General features: G+C 32.3%; 2 protein-coding genes across 9 annotated transcripts; one reads left to right on the forward strand and one right to left on the reverse strand.

Moving 5' to 3' along the window:
- The first annotated feature begins 1,308 nt into the window (after positions 1-1,308).
- Sec31 (Secretory 31) lies at positions 1,309-23,325 on the forward strand. 2 transcript variants are annotated; one of them, XM_015982361.2, is made up of 8 exons: positions 1,309-2,052; positions 2,098-2,310; positions 5,213-5,694; positions 8,494-9,823; positions 12,907-13,268; positions 13,322-13,384; positions 22,567-22,902; positions 22,955-23,325. In XM_015982361.2, exons 1-8 carry the CDS (start codon positions 1,590-1,592, stop codon positions 23,213-23,215), a joined length of 3,510 nt encoding a protein of 1,169 aa, XP_015837847.2. In that variant the 5' UTR covers positions 1,309-1,589; the 3' UTR covers positions 23,216-23,325. The 2 variants fall into 2 exon arrangements, with proteins under 2 accessions (XP_015837847.2, XP_973673.2); XM_968580.5 differs by lacking the exon at positions 13,322-13,384 and having other exon boundaries at positions 1,311-2,052.
- On the reverse strand, positions 15,040-20,442 carry Sirb (Sid-1-related B). Of its 7 annotated transcripts, none has more exons than XM_008197848.1 (10): positions 20,214-20,442; positions 19,182-20,162; positions 18,501-19,129; positions 17,201-17,284; positions 16,477-17,157; positions 16,316-16,430; positions 16,146-16,268; positions 15,489-15,847; positions 15,319-15,441; positions 15,040-15,266 (listed from the first exon to the last, which is right to left on the reverse strand). In XM_008197848.1, exons 3-10 carry the CDS (start codon positions 19,068-19,070, stop codon positions 15,093-15,095), a joined length of 2,229 nt encoding a protein of 742 aa, XP_008196070.1. In that variant the 5' UTR covers positions 19,071-19,129; positions 19,182-20,162; positions 20,214-20,442; the 3' UTR covers positions 15,040-15,092.

The following is a 23,325-nucleotide window of genomic DNA, read 5'->3' on the forward strand; positions in this document are numbered from 1 at the left end:
TTTATGTAAATAATGCGGTATATGTCGAATTTCGATAGTTGCGCCCTCTCTAGAGTATATAATCGTTATTGTTGCCCTGTCAAGGTCCGTGTCGCTACTTTAGTATATCTACTGGCTTTGCGGAAAATCACCGATTTATGCGTTATTGCAACTTTCCGCAACAATTAAACTAATTTACACGGTAAAGTAAACAATGGAAAATGCAATTAAGGCGCAAACGGGCAATAAACAGGCAGTTTCAATTGATTTCGTACAAAGTGGGCCACGTCGGTAAACCAGTCTCCGTCACTACCGGTTTAGATTTTGTTGTGCAAAAAATCCCTAGATATTGCCCTGGAATTTGAAATTGTTGATAAGTTTATTGAGTTTTGTGATTACAGCAACTACAGAGGACTACAACTCTATGTTTTCAATATTTATAGCCCTCTGTCTTTTTCTGAAAGAAACATCAATTTATTAACATTTTTTTGTAGTTTCTCTACATTTTTTCTAAGATTTTTTCAGTTTTTTTATTCTTGACAGAACTTATTTGTATACTTTCCCATTAGTATATTTTTATATATTTTTGGGGTTTGAGTTGATTAGCTTTATTTGTTATGTTATTTTTCTTATCAATAAAGGATTAAGTTATTATTCTTACAAAAATTCAGACTTGTAGAAAGCATTATAATTTACAAGTCTTACACTAATAGACCTAGAAAAATTTTCACAATACAGTGAAATCTGTCTATCTTTAAAGTCTAAAATATAAAATTCTAACTCTGCGTATTTCACTGCTGGGAAAGTGAAAGAATGTGTAAAATATGACATTTCTTGTTGATGCCTTTTATTCTTCTTTAGATTTAGAAAAATAGAGTTATGGTGTACTTGAGATTTTTTAAATCTGAGAAATATATTTGAAAATTTTAAATAAATTTTAAATTTAAACTTATAATGTTAATTATTTTCTGTGCTATTTTTAAAGAAGAAGCTGTAAATTCAATTTTTTTTTAATCTGCTATGATTTGTATTAATTATATCCAACACCTGTGTTTAATAGTTTTCAAGTTAATTTAATTTTAATTTCGGAATATCACGTGCAGAAAAGCTTGTGGAAACATAAAAATTAAAATTAAAAATTTCTAAATACAGAAACAACTGAAAAAATGCCTAGACTCAAGAAAAATCCTTATAATAAGTTTGTGCCATATATTACCTCAAATTGGAATTAATTTGGGTTACAAATGTAATCTTTTCACTTAAAATAAACACGTTCACACAATTCTAATCAAATCACAGATATCAAATTTTAAATTTTTTGAAACATCGATAAAACAGAATCCTGCGTTACCGACCAGTCTTTCCAATTAAAAATTCCCAAAATTTGATTAATTTGTCTAAAATCGTATCGCTAATTTAATTATTCGCTTTACCACCTTACGTTAGTGTCTCATAAATTTTATTGCCCCTTGATAACAACTAAACCAATGAAAAAATAAGTTCGGTTAGGTCGTGTTGACGTGTTCCTGTCATCTGATTGTCAGTCGTAAAATAAGTTAAGCCACGTTGGATGTCTTCCCGTGTGTTTTACGTTAAATAAGTGCTTAACCATGAAAGTGAAAGACGTGGAGCGCACCGCCAACGTAGCGTGGTCCCCCAAGAATCAGAGCCCCATTTTGTTAGCAGCCGGGACAGCCGCCCAACAGCTCGACGCCTCCTTCAGCACCAATGCCACCTTGGAGATCTATTCCCTCAACTTGGGGGAGTTGGGTCCCGATATGGTGCTCAAGGCTGCGACCCCGAGCGAGCACCGCTTTCATAAAATCATCTGGGGGGCTTACGAGAGTCATGGGACCATCGTGGGTGGGTGTGATGGGGGCCTGATCCAGATTTACAGCGCTTCCAAGTTGATGAATGGGGAGAATGGGCTGATTTGTCGGCAGAATAAGCACACAGGGCCTGTGCATGCGCTTGACTTTAACCCCTTTCAGCAGAATTTGTTCGCAACGGGGGCCGGGGATTCCGAGATTTTTATCTGGGATTTGAATAACACCAACACGCCCATGAGTCCTGGTAAGTTGGGCTGGGTTTTGGGTGTGTTTTAATTGGGGTTTGAAGGGTCCAAGTCGCAGCCGCTGGAGGACGTTCTGGCGATTTCGTGGAATAGGCAAGTGCAGCATATTTTAGCGTCGACTTTTGCCTCCAAGTGTGTCATTTGGGATTTGAGGAAGAACGAACCGATTATTAAATTAACGGACACTGTCTCGAGGGTTAGGTGGAAAATGATTGCATGGCATCCGGAAGTGGCCACGCAGTTGTGTTTAGCTTCTGGTAAGAAAAATCGCTATTTTTGCGATGTTTTGTAATAAGGCTTGGTGATTGAAATTGAATTACAAAAAATTAGCTAATCACATACCATAAAAATTGTACAATTTATTGATGGCTTTTCGGTCTATTTTTGGTGGAATTCTTCAAAATATATTTGCGTTTCTGTTTATAAAAAGAAGCTAAAACAATCATCGATACTTGCAATAATTAATTCATTTTTGACCTAATTTAGGGAGTTTTGGATTGAATTGGCAAAATATTGCTATCAAAAAACGAGTTTTAAGTTGCTAAAAAATGCAAATGTGGAAAATTCAATAGTTTTATTTTTTTTATGAAAAAAAAAAAGTTCAAATCATGTGAAAAAAATACAGTAATATGAATGCGTTACCTACTATCCCCCAAAAATTCTTAAAAAAAATGGTAGTACAGTTTTTAAATAAAAATATAAAATGGTCAAAAAATAGGGGTTTATTTTATTTTATTTTTAAAAGACACTATCAATTGTTTCAAAATTTATATATGTTGTTGCTAAGGTCATCATAAGGTTACGGTATTTTTTTTTATAATTTTTGATCTACGAATACCACCTTAAACTCTCAAAAAAGACAATATTAATTATAATATTTTTTTCCAGTGACTTTATCGAAAATGCGAGCGAAAATGGCTCTAACTTAAAAGCCTGCTCAAGCTTTTGATAACACTATTTTGATTTGGTTTAGTTTTTTTCGGCTCATTTTGTAGAATTTTTTTAAATACTAATTACATTTTTGGCTAAAAACAATTCGAACATGGCAGTGAGCTGACCTAATTTAGTAATTAATTTTTGACCACATTAAGGAAATAAATACAGTTAATAATTGCTTGTGAGAAAAGCAAAAATTAATATCTGTTTTGCCGTAAAGTTTTGAATTTAATTAGTTTTTGGTTTGTTTTTGCCGATTTTCTTTTAGGCATTTCCAAAAATAATGTAATTTTGGATTTAATTTTGTTATGATGTAACTTTGGGGCTGATTTATTTAATATTAAGGTCTTCAAAAAAAATATAAAAACATGTATAGACGTTCGGGAATGCAAAAATGGTGTTATTTTTATCTAATTCATCAATTTCTTAGCTTATTTTTGACGAGATTTTGCGAAATAGTTTTAAAAAACTGCTTAAACACTTGGAAAAACGTAAGACTATTTTTATTTTTGAAATAATTCATCTTTCGATGTCGAAGTGATCATATACTTGAATTCTTGAAAAGATGCCAAAAAGTTTGGCAAAAGGCAAAACTATTATTATTTTCGACCAAATTTTGCTCTTTTAATTCTAGATTACTTGAAAGAGACAAAAATAATGTCATTTTGAATCTGATTAAGGATTTTCCTGTCCAGTTTAGCGGAGAATGAGTTTTTTTGGTTTAAAACCGTGCTTAAGCACTGAAAAATGACAAACATAATTACATTATTTTTTATCTAATTTGGTTATTTTACGCTTTATTTTTGTAATTTTTTTGACGTAATTTCGTTTCTGCTTGAAAAACGTTCTAAAACTTAAAAAACATGAGGTAATTAATTGTTTGATCTTGTTTTAAGAAATCTCGCAAAATAACTTTAGTTTTCAGCACAAAAACCGGCTTAAATGTTCGAATGAGGAAGAAATATTGGAATTTTAGACTGAATTGGTTATTTTTGGGCTTATATTTTGGAAACTTTCGGCAAAATAATTTCGTTTTTTACCAATAAACATACTAAAATTAAGTAAAATATATGTAATTTTGACCTATTTTAGTAATTTTTCGATGAAGGTTTAACGAAATTACGCTGAATTTTTAGCTCATAATTGATACATTTTTCGAACTTTTTTTATGTTTTGGCTTATTTTGAGGGATTTTTTCGAAATAATTGTAACTTTGAATCTTTAACCCAGAAAGGTAGAAGTAACACCACTTTTAACGTAATTTATCGATTTTTTTTTCAATTATTTGGATGAAATTTTTCGGAATAAATGTGTTTATGGTTGAAAAACTTTCTAAAACTCCAGAAAAAGCAAAGAACAAATAGCTTTTTTAACGTAATTTAGTGATTATTTTATCCAGTTTTGAAAATTACGGTTTTCAGCTCAGAAACCGACTTTAACGTTTGACGAAGGAAGAAAAAGTGCTCCAATTTGGTCATTTTTTAGCAAAATAATTTTGTTTCTTACCAAAAACTTGTTAAAACGTTTTAAAAATCAGAGTTATTATTTTGATTTAATTTACAAATTTTTGATGAGGGTTTAACGATCTGCTTAATTTTTAGCATAATAATTTTCTTACATACTCGAAAAAGCAAAAAATAATACGTTTTTGGAACTTTTCTCGTGATGTTTTGCTTTCGTTTTGACGAAATTCTTGGAGATAATAGAAAATCTCATTCTTAATTGACCCAAAAAGGTAAAAGTAACATAATTTTTGAAGGAATTTATTGATTTTATTTTAATTATTTTGATAAAATTCTCCAAAATAATTGCAATTTTGGCTGAACAACGTGCCAGAACATTTTAAAGTGGCAAGAATAAATTGTACAATTTTTAATTGAGTATAAAAAATTTGATTTGGTTTAGTAAAATCTCACGAAGATCTGATTTAAAAAATGCCTTTACTCGCTTGAAAATTACGAAAGTTATACAATTTTTGAACTAATTTCATGGTTTTACAACCTACTTTTGGCGAATTTTTCTGCACTAGTAGCATTTTTGGCTGAAAAATGCTTGATAAAGGCAAAAATAACATCATTTTTGACCTAATTTGGTGATTTTTCGAACGAATTTTTTCATTTTAAACTTGTACTTCAAGTTCTAAAAAACAAATTATAATTATTACAACAGTCCCTTATCCAACAAAACAGCGTGAATTTGTTATAATTTTTATACATTTTTCAGAGGAGGATCACTCTCCCATTATCCAATTATGGGACCTCCGTTTTGCCACATCCCCCCTTAAAACACTCGAGAATCACCAAAGAGGCGTATTATCAGTGGCGTGGTGTGCCGATGATCCCGATTTATTAGTCAGTTGTGGTAAAGATAATCGTATTATTGCCTGGAATCCAAATTCAAATGAACCAAACGGAGAGGTTCTCTCCGAAATTGCAAAAACGAATCAATGGAATTTTGATGTACAGTGGTGTCCTAGAAATCCAGCCATTATTGCATGTCCCAGTTTTGATGGACATGTTTCTGTTTATTCTTTAATGGGGGGCAAGACCCAACAGATACAAACCACGAATAAAATTGCTGATAGTTTTCCGGGAATGGATGGATATGTTCAAGCTCCTGTTCTACAGCAAAGCTCGGCACCAGTCAGTGTGGATTTAAGTAGACCACCAAAGTGGCTTAAGAGACCAGTTGGAGCCAGATTTGGGGTAGGTAAATCTTATTTTTTATTTTGAAATTATTTTTTTTTAATTTCTAAAGAAAACTACAACTATTTTTTTTCTTAAAAACGAAAAAAAGCACAAATTAAGCGAAAGTCGTTTGTTTCTCTACTCGCCGCTAACTACTTTCAAATTATTCGAATTATTTTACTTTATAAGGGAATTAATTAACATAATACAAAATTTTCAATTTCGTATGTAAATGAAAGTGGTTTAAAACTTCATATTTTATTTTGATACATTTTAGAAATATGTGTTACATTTTTCTTCTATTTTTTTCTATGCTTTTTAAAAAGTGGGCAAATCGTATGGAATGTGAATAGATAAGTTCAAATTTGGCAAAGAATAGTGTTATTTTTTCGAAATTTAGAATAGGGAATAAGCAAATAAAATATCTGTTCAAAGCAAAAAAACTATTATTTTCAACATAGTTTTATTATTTTTTAAACTATTTTTGGCTCATTTTTTACGAAACAATTGCTTTTTCTACTGTTAAATGATTTTTTGATCCGGTTTGTAAAAGGCACGATAACATAATTTTTTAATTCATTTGGTGATTTTTCCGATTTTTTTATGAGGTTCTTCGAAATTGATGAAGCAACTATTTGTTTTTATTTTTACGAAATAATTGTGTTTTCTATTGTGACGTTTACTAAAGTGTTGAAAAAAAGCAAATAATGTAATTTCTGTTGTGATTTAGGAAATGTTTTTGTTATTCGGCTTTAGTATTATCTGATTGAATTTTTGGTTGTAAAGGTTCTAAAGATACGAAAACTCAAAAATAAGTTAGTTTGTAACTTATTTGTCCTTATAAACAATCTCGTGTAAAGACAGAATTTTTAATAAATGCTTGAAAAACTACATTTTTTAACATGATTTAGTGATTTTTCACACTATTTTAGACCTAATTACATTCTTTTTCGGTATATTTTACATGAAATACTTGCGTTTCGTGCTGTGAAATGTACTAAATCGTTCGAAAAAATTACATTTCTGATCTAATATAGTGACTGTTGAGATTATTTTTAATAAAATTCTTTGAAACGAGTGAAAAAACTGTTTTGTAGACAATGCATGAACAAGATTTTAGTTTAAAAACGGAGTTACACATTCAAAACATTAAAAAAAAAACTACTATTTTCAACATTTTTTTTTACACAATTTTTGATCTAATTAAATACCTTATTTTTTGGTTACGGTTTTTTTACTAAATAATAGCATTTCCTTTGGTCAAAAGTACTGAAGTGATTCGAAAAAGGCAAATAATTTCATTATTGATCTAATTTAATATCATTTTGTATCTAATTACATTATTTTTATGATTTATTTGCGTTTTTTGCTATGAGGCGTACATACTAAAACGCCCCGAAAAGGCAATGTCATGTTCTGACATAATTTGGTGTTATTTTATTTAATTTTTTAAATGCCTCGAAAAACTGAGTCTTTGTAAACAATTTCGTAAATAAAAACGAGTTCTTATGGAGTTCAAAAACGTGTCTAAGCGTTTGAAAACTGCAAAATATTAGTATTTTCAAAATAATTTAAAAATTTTTGAGCTTATTTTTTGAAATATTGGTCGAAATAGATCACTATTATTTTCTGTATGTTTTTTTATTAATTTTGAATGATACTTTGGGAAATAATTGAGGGAAAAAGACAACAATAATAATCTCATTTCGACAAAATTGAGTGATGTTTTTGGTCTGGTTTAGTGAGTTTTTAGTTCATAAACTTGCTTGAAACTGCAGAAAAATCTAAAATAACAACAGTTAAGACTTAATTGTATAATTTTTACGCTTACGCTTTGTACGGTTGAGCGAAATCTATCGACAAAAGTATTTTTTTTAAGTAAAATATACCCAAACACTAAAAATCTCCGAAATACAGAATTTTGTATCTAATTACATTATTTTTACGATTGATTTGCGTTTTTTTTGCTGTGAGGTATACATACTAAAACGCCCCGAAAAGGCAATGTCATGTTCTGATATAATTTGGTGTTATTTTATTTAATTTTTTAAATGCCTCGAAAAACTGAGTCTTTGTAAACAATTTCGTGAAAAAAAAACGAGTTCTTATGGAGTTCAAAAACCTTGTTTCAGCGTTTGAAAACTGCAAAATATTATTATTTTCAACATAATTTAAAAATTTTTGAGCTTATTTTTCGGAATGTTGGTCGAAATAGATCACTATTATTTTTAGTATGTTTTTTTATTTATTTTAAATGATAGTTTGGGAAATAATTGAGCGAAAAAGACAACAATAATAATCTCATTTCGACAAAGTTGAGTGATTTTTAGCTCATAAACTTGATTGAAACTGTAAAACAATGTAAAATATCACAACTTAGGACTTAATTGTATCATTTTTATGCTTGCGCTTTGTGCGGTTGAGCGAAATCTTGCGACAAAAAATTTTTTTAAGTAAAATATGCTCACTAAAAATCACCGAAAGAATTATTTTTTTTTGACAAATTGTTTAAACAGATTTTTTGGATTAATTTGTTTCAAAAATGACAGAATTGTATGTAATAAAACGACTTAAAAAATTAGTTTGTAAAAGAAAGGACAGCTTTAGTGTAGTCAACAGCGGCTTTTTTATTATTCTCGAAATTCTTTAAATTCTTTTGAAAAATTAGGGTATTTTCGACGTAAAATAATCTACAATCTCATTTTATGAAAAAAAAATTAGTCTGATATTGGTTAAGAATTTTCTTTGGATTTGTTTATACTATTTTAACAATTTTGCCGTGTTTTCTACAAATTAATAGCTTCATGTTTATTTCAGTTTGGTGGCAAATTAATTTCGTTCGATAACACTAAACCCGACGTTGATCAAATCAGCCACCGAACGGTTCAAATCAGTCAAGTTATAACCGAACCAGAGCTAGTCCAGAAATCAACCGAACTGGAACAAGCTCTCGAATACGGCAACTTCACTGAATACTGTTCCCGCAAAGCCGAAACCACAAACGATCAACACACCAAATACATTTGGCACTTTCTGCGTGCCAACTTCGAGGAAAACCCTCGCGCGGAACTATTGAATTTATTGGGCTATCGCATCGAAGACGTCAATAACAAACTCAACCAATTCGTCCACAAAAACAAAGTTGACGGAGTATCGGAACGTTTAGAGGACTTGGATCCATTTGACGCAATTGTCGATAATAAAACAGTGACAAAACCGTTCAAAATCAAAACTGGTGACGACACCGAAGGCTTAATCACTCAAGCGCTGCTTTTGGGGAACGTCGAAGCGGCGGTTGAGTTGTGTTTGGAGGCGAAGCGCTTCGCCGACGCTATCATTATTGCAATGACTGGGGGCTCGGATTTATTGGCTCGGACCCAACACGCGTACTTGGAGCAATGCGAGGGCTATGTTTCGTCGCTGATTTCGGCTTTGGTGTCCGAAGACTGGGCTTCTGTTATCAATAACTGCGACCTGAGCAGTTGGAAGGAGGCACTTGCGGCCACTCTGACGCACTCCACCGACGAGGCGTTGCCCCTTCTGTGCGAACAGCTCGGAAATCGCCTCAGCCACGGCGACGCCAAACTCAAACAAGACTCCCAGCTGTGCTACATCTGCGCTGGGAGTTTCGACAATCTGGTCAACTCCTGGAGCGGCAATGCGCAGAATTCCACCAGCGATTTGCAGGATTTGGTCGAGTTGGTGGTGTTTTTGCAAAAGGCGGTGGAAAGGCAAGGGCGGCAGGTGCAGATTTCGGGCGCTTTGGCCGATTTGCTGGGCAGGTATGCGTCGATTTTGGCCTCGCAGGGGAATTTGTCGACGGCGTTGAGTTACTTGGGGAGTTCGCAAGACGAGAAGGTTGCGGCGTTGAGGGAGCGCTTGTATATCAGTTTGGGGCAGAAGCCGGGGTATGGGGCGCAGAGACAGGCACAGAGTCGGAGGTCGAGTCAGAGACAGTCGTTTTCGAGTTATCCGAACATGGGGGCACAGTTTAATTCAGGACTGCCGAATGCAGCGGTTCCGGTGTCTCAGCCGTGGCAACCGCAGCCCCAAATGGGGGGTTTTAATCAACAACCACCGGCGAGGACGTTTTCGCCGGCGCCGCCGAGTCAGCCGACGAGGCCCCCAAGTGTGGGATCTAACCATGGTAAGTTTTTGATAAAAAAAATATTGTGCGATATCTCGCACACTTTTTCTTATTTTTGACGAAAATTTTGGAAATTATTGAAAAAAACTGAGTCGTTGGCCCAAAAAAACAAAATTAACACTATTTTTTACTAAATTTGCTCTTGTTTACCCAAAATAACACCATGTTTAGGTATTTTTTGGCTTATTTTTTGTGAAGTAATTGCGTTTCTCGCTGAAAAATGTTTTAAAAATAATGTCTAAAAATAAAATTTTTGACCTAATTCGTGGATATTTTGGTCTTGTTTTAATGAAGTTACATAAAAACGCTTAAATAATTTAATGTTGAAACTCATTTAGTGAATTTTTGAGTTATTTCGGTATTTTGGACAATATTTCGTGAAAGTATTGGCCTTTGCCTGTAAGACGTTCACAAAAGACAAAAATAATATAATTTGAAAGCATGCTTTACCAAAATCTTGCAAAAATTAATACAATTTTTGCTTAAAAACGTACTTAAACTATCAAGAAATTGAAATAACACTATTTTTGATCTAATTTATCTATTTTTCGAATACTTGTTTTCGAAATTTATTGAACTAATTGCGTTTTCTTCTATGAAAAGTAGTGATAATGCAGAAATGTTTTTTTATAATTGCGTTTCTGACTGAAAAAGGTTGTAAAACTTTGAAAAATAAAAAATTAATATGATTATTTGGTTCACTTTTAACGAAATCTTCCGCTCGAACGTAAACTTTTAGTTGAAAAACCGCTTTAAACGTTTGATAAAGAATTAATTGGTTATTTTTCTGGCTCTTGGTTTTGACTAGCTTTGCAAAAGAATTCGTTTTTTACCAAAAAAACTTATTAAAAGTTGCAAAAAAACAAAACTATTGTATTTTTGGTCCTTAATTTTAGCAATAATTTGCTCCACAATGTGCGCATTTGCTGATCTTTTAACTTATTTTTAACAAAATTTTTCGAAATTATTGAAACAACTGAAGCTTTTGCCCGAAAAAATGATATGAAGCACTTTATTTTTATCAAATTCGTTTTTTTTTAATTGTGCTTAAGTTTTTCAAAATTTCGATACAACAACCATATCTGACCTAATCAGATTATTTTTCGGTTTACTTTTTCTGAAATATAACTGCGTTCCATTCCATGAAATGTACAGTAACGCTTGGAAAATGTAAAAAAAATTTCACTGAATTGTTGGCTTACACTACATAAATGTCAACAGTAACCTTATTTTCGAATTCATCTATTGAATTTTTGACTTATTTGGGACGATATGACTAAAATATGCTGAAAATATACTATTTTAACCAAATTGGGTGATTTTTCAGCTTGTTTTATGGATATCTCGTCAATCTTGTCATTAAATTTTTCACAGAATTTGTAACTTTTTTCTTACGGTTCTAGCGAAATTTCGTTGAATTCCCAGTCCACAATGAGTTTACACACTCGAAATAACAAAAATACTCGTAACACAATTTTAACGTTTAATTAATTCATTGATTTCTTGGCTTATTTTGGCAAGGATGCTGAAAATTAGTAGAAAAACTTAGCCTTTAGTAATTAGTTTAGGATAAAATAGACAACATTCAATACTGCTTATAAACAAATATGCACTAACTTTCAAAAAGTGTAAGGAAATTTCTCCAATATTGAAAAAAAAACAATATTTGGTTTAAAATCATTTTCAAACAAATTAGATTATTTATCGGCCTATTTTTTACGAAATAGTAATTACATTTTTGCTATGAGCTGTACTAAAATGCTCGAAAAAGTCTAAGTAATGTCATTTATGATTTACATCCTAGTGTAATTTATTAATTTCAGTAAATTACAATTTGGTGATTTTTTGCTCGGTTTTTAAAAGACTCTCATTAAATTGTTACCTAAAAAAAAGTGCTTACATGAAGTATAAAAAATAACACAATCATTTTAAAATACTCTTAGAGATTTCGTGTCATATTTTTGACGAAATTCTTCGAAATTTTTGGAAAACAAGAAGTTTTAGTGTCAAAAATGTCAATTTTTAAATTTTAATACATGTCACATTTGCTATAGTTTTGCCAACTTTATTTCAAAGTTTTAGAAAAAACTTCGAAAAAAGTAAGAATGAAAGAAATATTAAAAAAAGAAGAGATTTTGTCTTGGATTCACAAAAACTAATATTGTAAATTGTACCGATATGCCAAGTTAAAAAAATCTGACTTCTTTACAATACAATTTTTTAATTCAAATTTTGTTAAATATTTTTGCGCTATAAATCTTTCAGTAAGTGGTACAATATACTCATTAAAATACACTCATCTTATGGCATCTGCTTGCACATTAACTTCTCGAAATTTTAAAAACTGCATACTACTAAACATACCTGTTAAGCACTGGAAAAGTACACAACAAGCACTAATCACTGAAGGTAGTCCTATATTTCGGAAATTTTACTCAAGGAAATGTTGATTTTTGTTTTAGTAATAAATAACAATAATTTTATGTGGGGTCCGTTTGCGACAATTGCAAGTGACAAACTAAAGAAAATTAAACGAAATTAATTTTGACGGACCATCATCATATGATGGCCGATTAATTTACTTTTGTGCAACCGGGCATATGTATTTCATCTTTCGAAAAACTCGAAAAATATGTAATACATAATAAAAGAACACAAAAATAATATTTTTACTGCGTCGAAGATGGTATTTAGGACAAGAAAGAAAGTAAAAATTTTAAATTTGTCATGACGTTTCGATACTTTATTGTATCATCTTCAGGCGAGCACGCAAGGACGTTAACACAAAATGTCAAAAAATAATTACACAATATCCTGTAGGGGCAGTTTTGTTCAAAATTGCAAGAATTAATTCAAAAGGTTTTTCGAATAAGTAATAAAATAACACTTTGGGAGAGATTGTCAAAAATTCGAAGCCTACGATATTAAATTTGTAAAATGACTAGACAAATTCAAATTCGACAGAAAAATGCTCGATTTTTTCGAAATTTGAAATTAGGGATGGCCCAATCCTAGTTTAAGTATTTTACTAAAGTAACATATTTTTCTAATATCGTCAATTTAAATTTAAAAAACTCTTTCAGGTGGTTCTGGCACGGGCTTGCCTTCGCGTAAATACGTTCTGGACCCCTCTGTAACCTCCAACCCCTACGGAGCGCCTACGAGGAACATGTACGCCCCCCAACCTGTCTCCAACTTCCAGAACAATAACTATGGGGCCCCATCACCAATAACACCCTTGGTTCCTTCCAATAATAATTACGTACCCAATCCTGTACCAATGGTACCCAATCCACCACTCAATCCCACTCCTTTGGTACCAAATATCCAACCACCGCCGCCTATGACGAGCGAGATGGGCCAACCTGCCACAGAAAAATACTTTCCTTCTAGTGCCCCCGGCTGGAACGATCCACCTCCACTAAACAAACCATTGAGACCACAGGTAATAATAGTTAAGAATTTTTCAATTCAAGTCTATAATTTTTCTCTTGAAAGTGTTACGGTGATAATGTTGAAATGTCAGCAGTGCATGCTGGGACGAAATTATGGAAACCAAAGGTATTGTGTTGGGTGGCCAAAAATGTGTGATTTGATTGTTTTTTTTGCGCTTTTTATACCGCAGTTTTTTGACGGTAAAGAAGCTTTCGTTCTACAGGGCTATTCCTATTTATGTAACAATATTTGAATGACAGGATAATCTCTCGAAAACATGCAAAAAACATTAGTTTAAACCTAATTATTGGTAATTCATAATTAAACTTCACAGATTCTCAATAGAGACACTTATTCACAAAAGAGCAAGACGTAGGTATTTACTAACTTGTCTTATTATAATAGTTTTTTAAATTACATTTAACTGCACTGTCTATTTGCACTATGTTATAATGAAGACAGTTACTTTTAACTCAGTTATGATTAAATTTTGGTAAAATGAAATTACTACAAGGGCTCCCACTGCTGCCAGTGTTGCCAAGTGTATCACATGCATATTCTCAAACGAGCTGACGAAAAATTACCATAATTTTCTACGTTAAAAGAGAAATTGATATAAAAAATATATAAATGTAAAAAAACAGTTTTCTTTAGAATTTTTTCAGATTATTCTTTTGCATTGTCTTTGTACTCTTTTCTAAATTTTTCTGATTCATTTCTAAAACCGTCTGTAGGTCTAAAATCTAGACTCATCTTCCAAATTGTTTTATAAATCTCTTTTTAGAGTTATTTATAGATTCTTGTCTAAATTTTTTTTTTTGGAATTATTTTGTAGTCTGTACTCAAAACTCGTTTAAAAAAACTATAAAATAATAAAATTTAAAATAAAATAAAACACTATAAACAATTATAATAACTATTTACACTTTTTCTACATTTTTCAAATTTTGTTTTAGATTCTACTCTTCGTCTATTCAAAATTATTTTATAATTTCGTTTAGAATTTTTGTCATTGATCTGGAGATTCATTAATTCTTTTTTATTAGCTGTTCAAAATAAAATAAAATAAATACATAAAATAAAAACGCCAATGTTTCATTTTCTTTCAAAATTAGCTGTTATATATTAATTATGCATTTCAAATAAATAATAGCTGATGTATTTTATAATTTTTAAGTAGATTTAAAAAACTATCATTAAAAATCATTTTACAATCATTAAAAACTTTTTTACAGTTTTATCAATCTTATTTAATAAAATAATACGGAAATAGAATTTTTATTGTTTTGAAACAGCTAATAGTAGTCTTTATATCTGAAATTTAGACTTCTTTAGAATACACTATTTTATATTTTTTTCCTTTTACCCAAAGATAATTTACACTGATTTTGTTTTCTGTTTATTAATTACTCACATATGTCACATAATTATGTCTATCACGTAATTTTTTTTTATATACTCATCATAAGTTTTGAAAGTTGGTTCTTGATGTCTAGTTTGGCATTCATTATTTCTTTGATGAACTGATGGTTAAACATTTTATTTGCTTTTAAATGTATTCCATCTACGTTTAAACTCTTATAAAGAGAGGTATCAAGGTGTTTGGAATAAAAATACAGTTTACGGTGAACGACTACCGTATTTCACTGTTTTTATCTAAACCTAAATTTATTTATTTTCACAAAGCACCAACGAATTTGAAATATTTATGTTTGCTTGCTACAAGAGTCTACACATGTCTTTGCTCTTGGTTGACTTTGGGTTTGGGTGTAAAAAATGAATTACTATGCATTTTTTATTCAAAATACAAAAAATACAAAAAAGATTACATATTTTAGAACAAGGGGATGTCGGCGCGGTTTGTGTAAAGATTGTCGTCGATACACAACAAATACATGAAGGTGAAATACAGAGCCAAGGAGCTGAAAAAGTGCCAAAGATCATGACTGTCGTAAAAGTCCGCAAAAATGCACTGTTTGTTGAGTTGGCGAGACTGAGCTGGGCTTTCCTACAAAAAAAAAAACTCTATTTTTGGTAATTATTCTAACCCAAAAACCCACCGTCCATTTTGAGGCCTCGGCAAAGAAAAATACCCCAGCTAGCACCCAAGTCACCAATGCCAGAAACCCATAAATAATTGCTTGAGCACAAATTTTTTCGCTACAAGTACATTCTCGAACACTCTAAAAAATGGCAATTAACGATAAAAAATTTCAATTTATTGAACAACCGTGCACTTGATCTTCATGCAGGTGTACACCACTGTGTATAGAAACGCGTTTCCTGCCAGAATTTGTAAAATAAAGGTTGCAAAATCGATTGTTTTTGTGTGGTAAAACAAAATTAGTCCCAAACCGTACAGTAAGATATTGACTGTTATTGCAAGAAGGAGTAACCACCAACGATGCGTGTTTGGCGATTGGATGGGTCTTGGGACTTCCGAATTTCGAAGACAACAGCGGCGCAAAAAGTTGCGAGCAGTTCCAAAGTGGTAAATGTTCAAAGATGCGTAAATCAACAAAACTAGATAGGCGATTGTTACGAAAACAATGAACACGGGAGGGGCCTTGAACACTATACCAATCGTGCCTAAAATGTGACCATTATTAGTGAAAAAATATACTTTTTAAGTTAATATGTCCTGCAACTTCAGGAATTCCAAAGAACTTAATAGTGTAAAGGGCCAAGTTAAGGTTAGTGCTTTACACCAAGACTCAATTTAAATTATTGTTCTGAACATAAACATTAAATATTCCATATCGAGTGCGATGAAGAGCTTGATTTATACACTCAAATGCGCGAAATTATCGAAAAAAATCGCGTAAATAAAGCAAGAATTATCGTTCGGAGACGTAATTTTACATTATTAATTTTACAATTTTTTTACCGCACAAAATCGTTGCTCCAAGTATGCTAAAGGTGGTGTAAGCCGTTGGTGTAACATCTGGGTGTCGGTTTTGGTACAACTTCACCAAACACAGCACAATCATAACATACATGAAACTGGTGTCTGGAAAACATTCATAGAGGAGTTACACACTCAATTTTTTACTGTACCGAATTGGAAGTTTGTTTCATTGGGACACAAATGGTAGCACCCCGACAATACACCTTCCATAATTAACGCAGCACCCATGGCGTAAAAAACACCATAATTAGCTGGTACTCCGGTCTAGAAGAGTACAATACGCATTTTTTCTACAAGTGTAAATACTCACAGTCAGTGGTGGCGAGTAAAAATGACGATAAAAAACATTGATGCTGAATACAATTCCCATCAGAATGTAGCCAATGTTTGAAAAAACATGATTAAAATCTGAAATAATCCAGAGCGGGTTAGCGCATCGGAAATTGTAGTAGCACAGGTCGAAATCTCCGGTTTGGATGAGAAATGATTGAAGTGTCACCACAAGTTGGATGACTGGAATTATGTAAAAAAGACCCACGTTTAAGATTTGCCACAAATAGTTCATTGAGCGTTTTTGGTTCTTTTGGGTATTTTGCGAAAAGTCAGCCACATTATTCGGAATTTGCTGGTTGTTTTCATCCCTCTCCTCATGAATCTCTTCTTCCGTTATCTCTTCTTTCGTTATCTCTTCTTCCGTTTTTTCATCTACATTTATTGCAATTTGTTCCGTATTTTCCGCAATTTTCTTTTTTCTGTATCTTTCGAAAACACAAAATATGGCGATTGCGACAAAGCTGAACAGGATAAAGCAAGCAAGAACGATAAAAACTGCCGGTATGTAGTGATTTTTGCTTTCTATATTTTCAGTTACTGTGAAATGCACAGTGGAGGATTGATTCTGGTTGGGGATAATTGGAAGGTCCTTTTTCTTACACACTTCATCTTCTACGACAGTAAACACAAGAAAGAATCCACCAGTGTAGTATTTTTTCTGAAATTATTTTTTCCTAAACGTTTTGCCTGTCTAGACTTACTCTAATCCTCATGCCGCCTTTTGTGAGAATCGTTTGGTGAAAACCTTGATAATTGATGAAATTATTTAAGTCCAAAACTGGGCACTGAAAAATTAAATACAGGGTGTCTCAGCTAATACTTTCGAGCCTGATATCTCAGATATTTGTCAACTGATTTTAATTAAATTTAAAATGCAGATATTTTAGAAGATAAAGATTAGAATCCAATTAATGCAACAGCTCAAGTCTTAAAAACGTAATTTTTACATGCCTTTTCAAAATGTTAAGCCTTTTAAGACTTCTATTAAAAATTGCTGTCAGAAAAAACTCGTTCGTGGAAGACGTCTGTTTTGCAAGAAAAATGAGAAACAAACTGTTAAACGTGGGTACAGACGCAAAAGCGTAGATCTCTATGAGACTAATGAGCACTACCATTGAATTTTGGTCAATCCTACTCGCAGAAACGTAACTGTCACGCAAGGGACATTTTACAATTATCTGTCACCCATACAAAGTTAAAAAACAATATTTTTGACTTACTTTTGGTACTGAATGCTTTAATTTTTTCAAAAAGGACTAAAAGACTGAACAACAACTGAAAAATTCTAAACACTTGAACATTCAGGACTTTGGAAATGTTTCGTACACTGCTGATTGGATTCTCTTCAAAAGCATGAATTACAGCCCCAACTATTGCTTCGGTTCCAGTGACGTGTTTTGTCCACAGGTACGCTTCCTGTGTCTTCAAATTATTAATGATTCTTTGAACTTTAAATTTCGTAAATAACATTTCACAAAAAGTCCGACGACACTTTCCATAGGCGAATATTGATTCCTTTTTCAACAACACAGAAAACTGTTGTTGGTTTTTAAAGTAATTTCACCAAATTAAAACAATTTTACTTTTCTGACAGCGCGCACACTTTTGACAGTTTTTTTCATTGGTACACAAAATGCCTCATAGAAATGCTTCATCAATTGTTTCAAGAGGTGACTGCCCAAATTACAACAAAATTTGGATTAAGTTTTTAACAACAAAAATTTTTTTTTTGGATCAGCCGAGCGATTTGGTTAATTTTTTGTGTGGCCATTTATTTTTTAGGGTTTAATGATCCAACGGTAATTTGGCTTAATTTTAAATAAAAGAAATGTGTTTTAAAAATCTCATTTTTTAACTTGAGGTCAATTGAAAGACCACCTTCTAAAATATGTGCATTCTAAATTTTATAACAATCCGTTGACAAATAACTGAGATATTAAGCTCGAAAGTCTTAGCTGAGACACCCTGTATAATCGTGACTTAAACCAAAGCATCACTTACTGTATGTTTCTGGACTGAAACCATGAGGCAGGTCTCATCGTCTGAATCAATTTCGATGGTAACAAGTGAGCTGTGACTTTGAGGCACATAGTCGTAGGAAAAATATCGAGGTTCGCTCGGTGATATTTCAATTGTGTGTCTTTTGCCGTTTACTAAATGAAAAAAACGCTCTTCTTCGACAATCATCGACAGTTTTGTGTTAGTGGGTGCCGAAGTCGATAAAGTAATGGTAAAATTTTGATTATGCGAGTCGCACAAGGTCCGGGAAGTGTGATAATAAACTTCAGATTGACTGAAAATGGAATAGGGTACCGACCATGACAAGGTGTCAATTCCCTGATTGACGACGATCAAAATTGGATTTTGAGGCGACGCAGAATCGCTCCAAGCCTTGATAGAGTACGGATTATTGTTGTTTTGGGGGTGATAGAGAAGTAAATATTTGATGTTGCTATTTAAGGTGAAATCCATCACTTGAGACACTCTCCCGAATTGTGGTACCATTACAATTTTGGGTTGTAAACACAGAACCAAAGGCACAATTGCCACAAAGAACCAACTTGTAGCCATGGTTGTGCTTTTTCGACTGGTTTATGTTAGAGTTCCTATATTATTTTCGACATGAACCTCTGACATAAGTTGCTAACAAAAATTTTATTAAAAAAGGATAGAAATATATACCATATCCACATAATACAAAATTGGCACTGTTTGACGTTCACTGTTCCAACTCTTCTAATAAAGGAACTCTAGTTTATGTGATGACTTCATGTGAATATGTGATCTCATAACGTGTGCTTTATCTTCGTGAAAGACGCATAACTGGCGAAATTGATATCTGTGTTTATCTTAGATTAAGTTTTTGGGCACGTTTCCGTTAAGTCACGGTTAGAAATTATTTATGCCATGGCCTCCTTGATGTATGGAGACAACTTCGTTGTTCAGGCCTGGCGCATCGATAAGCTTCAGCGGTTTTTTCGAAACCGTAGATGGCGCCCTATTTAGCGCACTGACGTTTATGTGACAAATAGCATTTGTGAGGTTAAATCCGAAAAAAAATTGAATTTAACAAGCACAATCAGCATAAGAGAAGGTGAAAAAGAGCCCACAATGTAATTGATAATTTCTAAATACAAAAACTCAAAAAAAATTATAAAGTAGTAGATTATTTTCGGGAGTTTGGTGATCCACGAGCGGTGCTTGAGAGTGAGCAGAGGTCCAGACAGGGACTTTGGAACGGACGGTTCAGAGACACTCTAGCAGAAGAACGTTGGATCGAGCTTTTTTAAACCATTTCATTTGAAAAAAAACGACTTTCTTTGTACATTTTACTAAAACTAAATTAACAATAGCAGGTTTTGAAAATACGTGTGTGCAAAATAGTTTCATTTGCCTAAACAATGTATTGCAAATATCTGCTGGTTAAAAGGTTGCAAATACCTTTGAGAAAACTTAAGCCATGTCTTAAAAATCACAGATTTGTAACGCATTCAACCTTAACCGTTGATAAAACCATAGAGTATGCATAATAAATGGAAGGTTCTTTGAAACATCGTTTTCTCTGCATCTGTGTCTGCGTACTAGTGCCGCAGGTTATGCTTAAAATACTTATAAACGATGAACAATCAATTCACCTTAAAATAATTTGTATATCTTCTGAAGCTGAAAATAAAAAATCCTAATGATCGAAAAATGATTTCCTGCAAAAGTTACACTATCCAAACGTTCATTCAGGGCATAACTTTAGAATTATCCTCACATTTTCAACGTATTTCACAATGCACACTTACATCTTTCAAATTTATTAGTCTTTAACCTCAAAAATGGTATTTGTCAAATAAACGTCAGTCCGCTAAATGCAGCGCCAGTGGAGAATCAGCCGAACTTAACGATGCGCCAGGCCTGAACAACGAAGTTGTCTCCATACATCAAGGAGGCCATGATTTATGCACTTAAAAAAATAATGGCTAATGTAATTTATACATTCGGTAAAATGCGACGTTGTCGTTTTTATAGTTTTCAAACAGCTATTATTAATAGGCAACGATCAATCGTTCCAAACAAGTGTTATCATTAAAAAATGAGCTTATTGCTTCTGATTTTGGTCTTTTTTATTTTTATATTTTGTACCTTTGTGTGAAAATCATTATTCTTGGTGTCTTTGTTTTACGATTTTTTTGTAAAATAAAATTAGGCGGTTTAGACATTCTTTTATAAATCCATTTTCAAATTTCCATTTATAAATTCTTCTCTAGAGTCTTCTTTTGGAAATATTTTGTAGATTGGATTCTTCTATAGTTTCGTTTAGAATTTTTCTACAGGGTGATTCAAAAGTGTCAGACAAACCCTCGTATGCTCAAGCAACGTTTTTTATTTTTTTTTACTGGTAATTTATTTTACATATTTAATGTACACAGCAGCGTATAAATTCAACTTTCAAAAACGCGCGTTTTTTTTAAGTGTTCATGGCAACACCAATAATCCAAGTAACGTGAAGATAAATAGCTTTTTAATGATTTTTAATTATAATGACAATTAATTCCATGATAACGAGAGGTATACTGATCTAACGTTACATTATTTCCTATCAATAAAAAAAACGTAAAGTATTCGTGGATAACTGGTCTTTAAAATACCTGCTCTATATCCACTTATATTTTAATATACTATTTTAATTTGTTTTCTTTAGCAACGGTATTGATTGTTGCTCTTTTGTTTCGAATTATGTCGAATTTAATTTATTGGCGAATTTACAAGTTTTTTAATTGTTTTACACATTATTAGAAATTAATTGTTGACTTTTTTCAACAGATATTTATTTAATGTTGCAAGACCTGTCGTTTCCGCCAACTAAAGTCAAAAAAATATAATCTGAATTATCAAAAAATCAACCTAAAAAATTAACTTTGAAGACTTGTATCTCGTGAATAAAGGCTCAAATAGTTGTTTGTCATAGGAACTTTTAATTTAGTTTGGTGTTCTTTTTCAGCACCTGAGAGATTGTACGATAATTTTAGAATTCACTATGTTTTTGAATAACCTCCAAGAGATCTAAAACTTCTCCAAATGTTAGATTTCACAAAAAACACGAAATATTCCCCAAATTGGCAACATAGGCTCTTGATTCCAAAATATTATATGTTATGTCAGATCAATAATATTGTGTGTTAGAATTTTCATCTAGTCGTCTGTGAATTTGTCATGTAAAATCAGCAAATGCCACTTTATGAAATTAATGGCAGGCATTTTGACATCAAATATTACCATTCTCCATTTATTAAGTTTCCAATTCGGAAATAAGATTAAAAGTGTTTTTTGCACATGGTAACAATTTAGTTGCATTTTAACGAAATTAAAAAAAATAATTGAATTTTATCACAACTTACATATTTGACATTTATTGACAGAGGATTCAATTGAGCAAAGCGACACAAATTTTTTTACATGTTAACCAATTTTAAAGTTAACTAGATGAGAATCATTTAAAAACACATTGTATTTTTTTAATATGGGTTTGTGAAAAAGGAAAAATTTAAACATAATTGTTTCAGAATTCAAAAATAGTGCAAAATAATAAACAACGAATTGAATGTTATTTAAAAAAATAATGTAATGTCTTATGTTAGGAGGATGAAGTGCTGTCAGCGGTATTAGTGCAAAAACACTTCTATTGCAAAGGATATTGTTTACTTAAAATTCATACTTTTTGGTTTTGGTTTCGTAGAAGCCTCAGTTTAAATTAAAGTAGCAACTTAAAGAGACTTTAGCAATAAAAATGAGCATTAAAGGAGCAAAATCCGGAATAAAAATCTTACTTGGAAAAGCGGTAACTGAAAACTTGAGTCGATTTGTCAGGTTTTTGTCAAAATATGTATGCTTCTAAGCAACTGTACCAATTTTATAATATTTGCTCAAGTCATTTCAAAATGATTGTGCAAAAACCCCTAATCAGTAGAAAGTAATATTTCGTTTTTTTTGAGGTTCAAATTTTGATGCATAAATACTACTAACCTTGTAGATCACGGAAGTGTCATACAACAAATAACCATAAATTGTGATTTTTCAGCCCAAACCAGAGGCATCCGTCCCATCTCAACCCATAACGCACCCATTGTATGGGTCGGCGCCCACCAACAACGGTTACGGAACCGAACCACAAATGTTCCAACCACAGCCAACTAATAATTTTGCCCCACCTAACAATTTCACACCGCCTACTACGTTCAATCCGACTGGTTTTAAGTCAAATGCGGTCAATTTTAACCAGGTCCAAAACCAAACTCCTGTGGTTCCAGAGAAACCACAACCAATTCAAAAACCACCAATTCCCGAAGAACACATACACATGCAAACCGTTTTTGACGAGTTGAAATATCAGTGCAGTTGTGCGGCTAATAATCCGGTATTTTATTTAACACAACAATTTGAAGTTGTTTTAATCGCATTTTTTATAGCAAACCAAGCGAAAATTGGAGGATGTTGGCCGAAAGTTAGAGTCGTTGTATGATTTGTTAAGGGAACAGAAACTGTCACCCAACACTTTAGGAGCGTTACATCAAATGGTACAGTTGGTGCAAAACGGAGATTATACAGGAGGACTGAATTTACACACTCAGCTAGTGTCAGGGCCTGATTTCGCTCAAATTGCCAGTTTTATGCCCGGGCTTAAAGTTTTGTTACAGTGCGCTTTACAATTGCAAGTTTATTTAAGATAAGGTCTAACCATGTATTATTTTGTTTTAGATGTTTATTTTTTTCTATTGATAGTTGGATATAATCAAATATATAAGCTGGCGCTTTTTTAAATAAAATATAACAAATGCAA

The sequence above is a fragment of the Tribolium castaneum genome, chromosome 6 (genome assembly GCF_031307605.1).
Source record: "Tribolium castaneum strain GA2 chromosome 6, icTriCast1.1, whole genome shotgun sequence".
Taxonomy (NCBI): Eukaryota; Metazoa; Arthropoda; class Insecta; order Coleoptera; family Tenebrionidae; genus Tribolium; species Tribolium castaneum.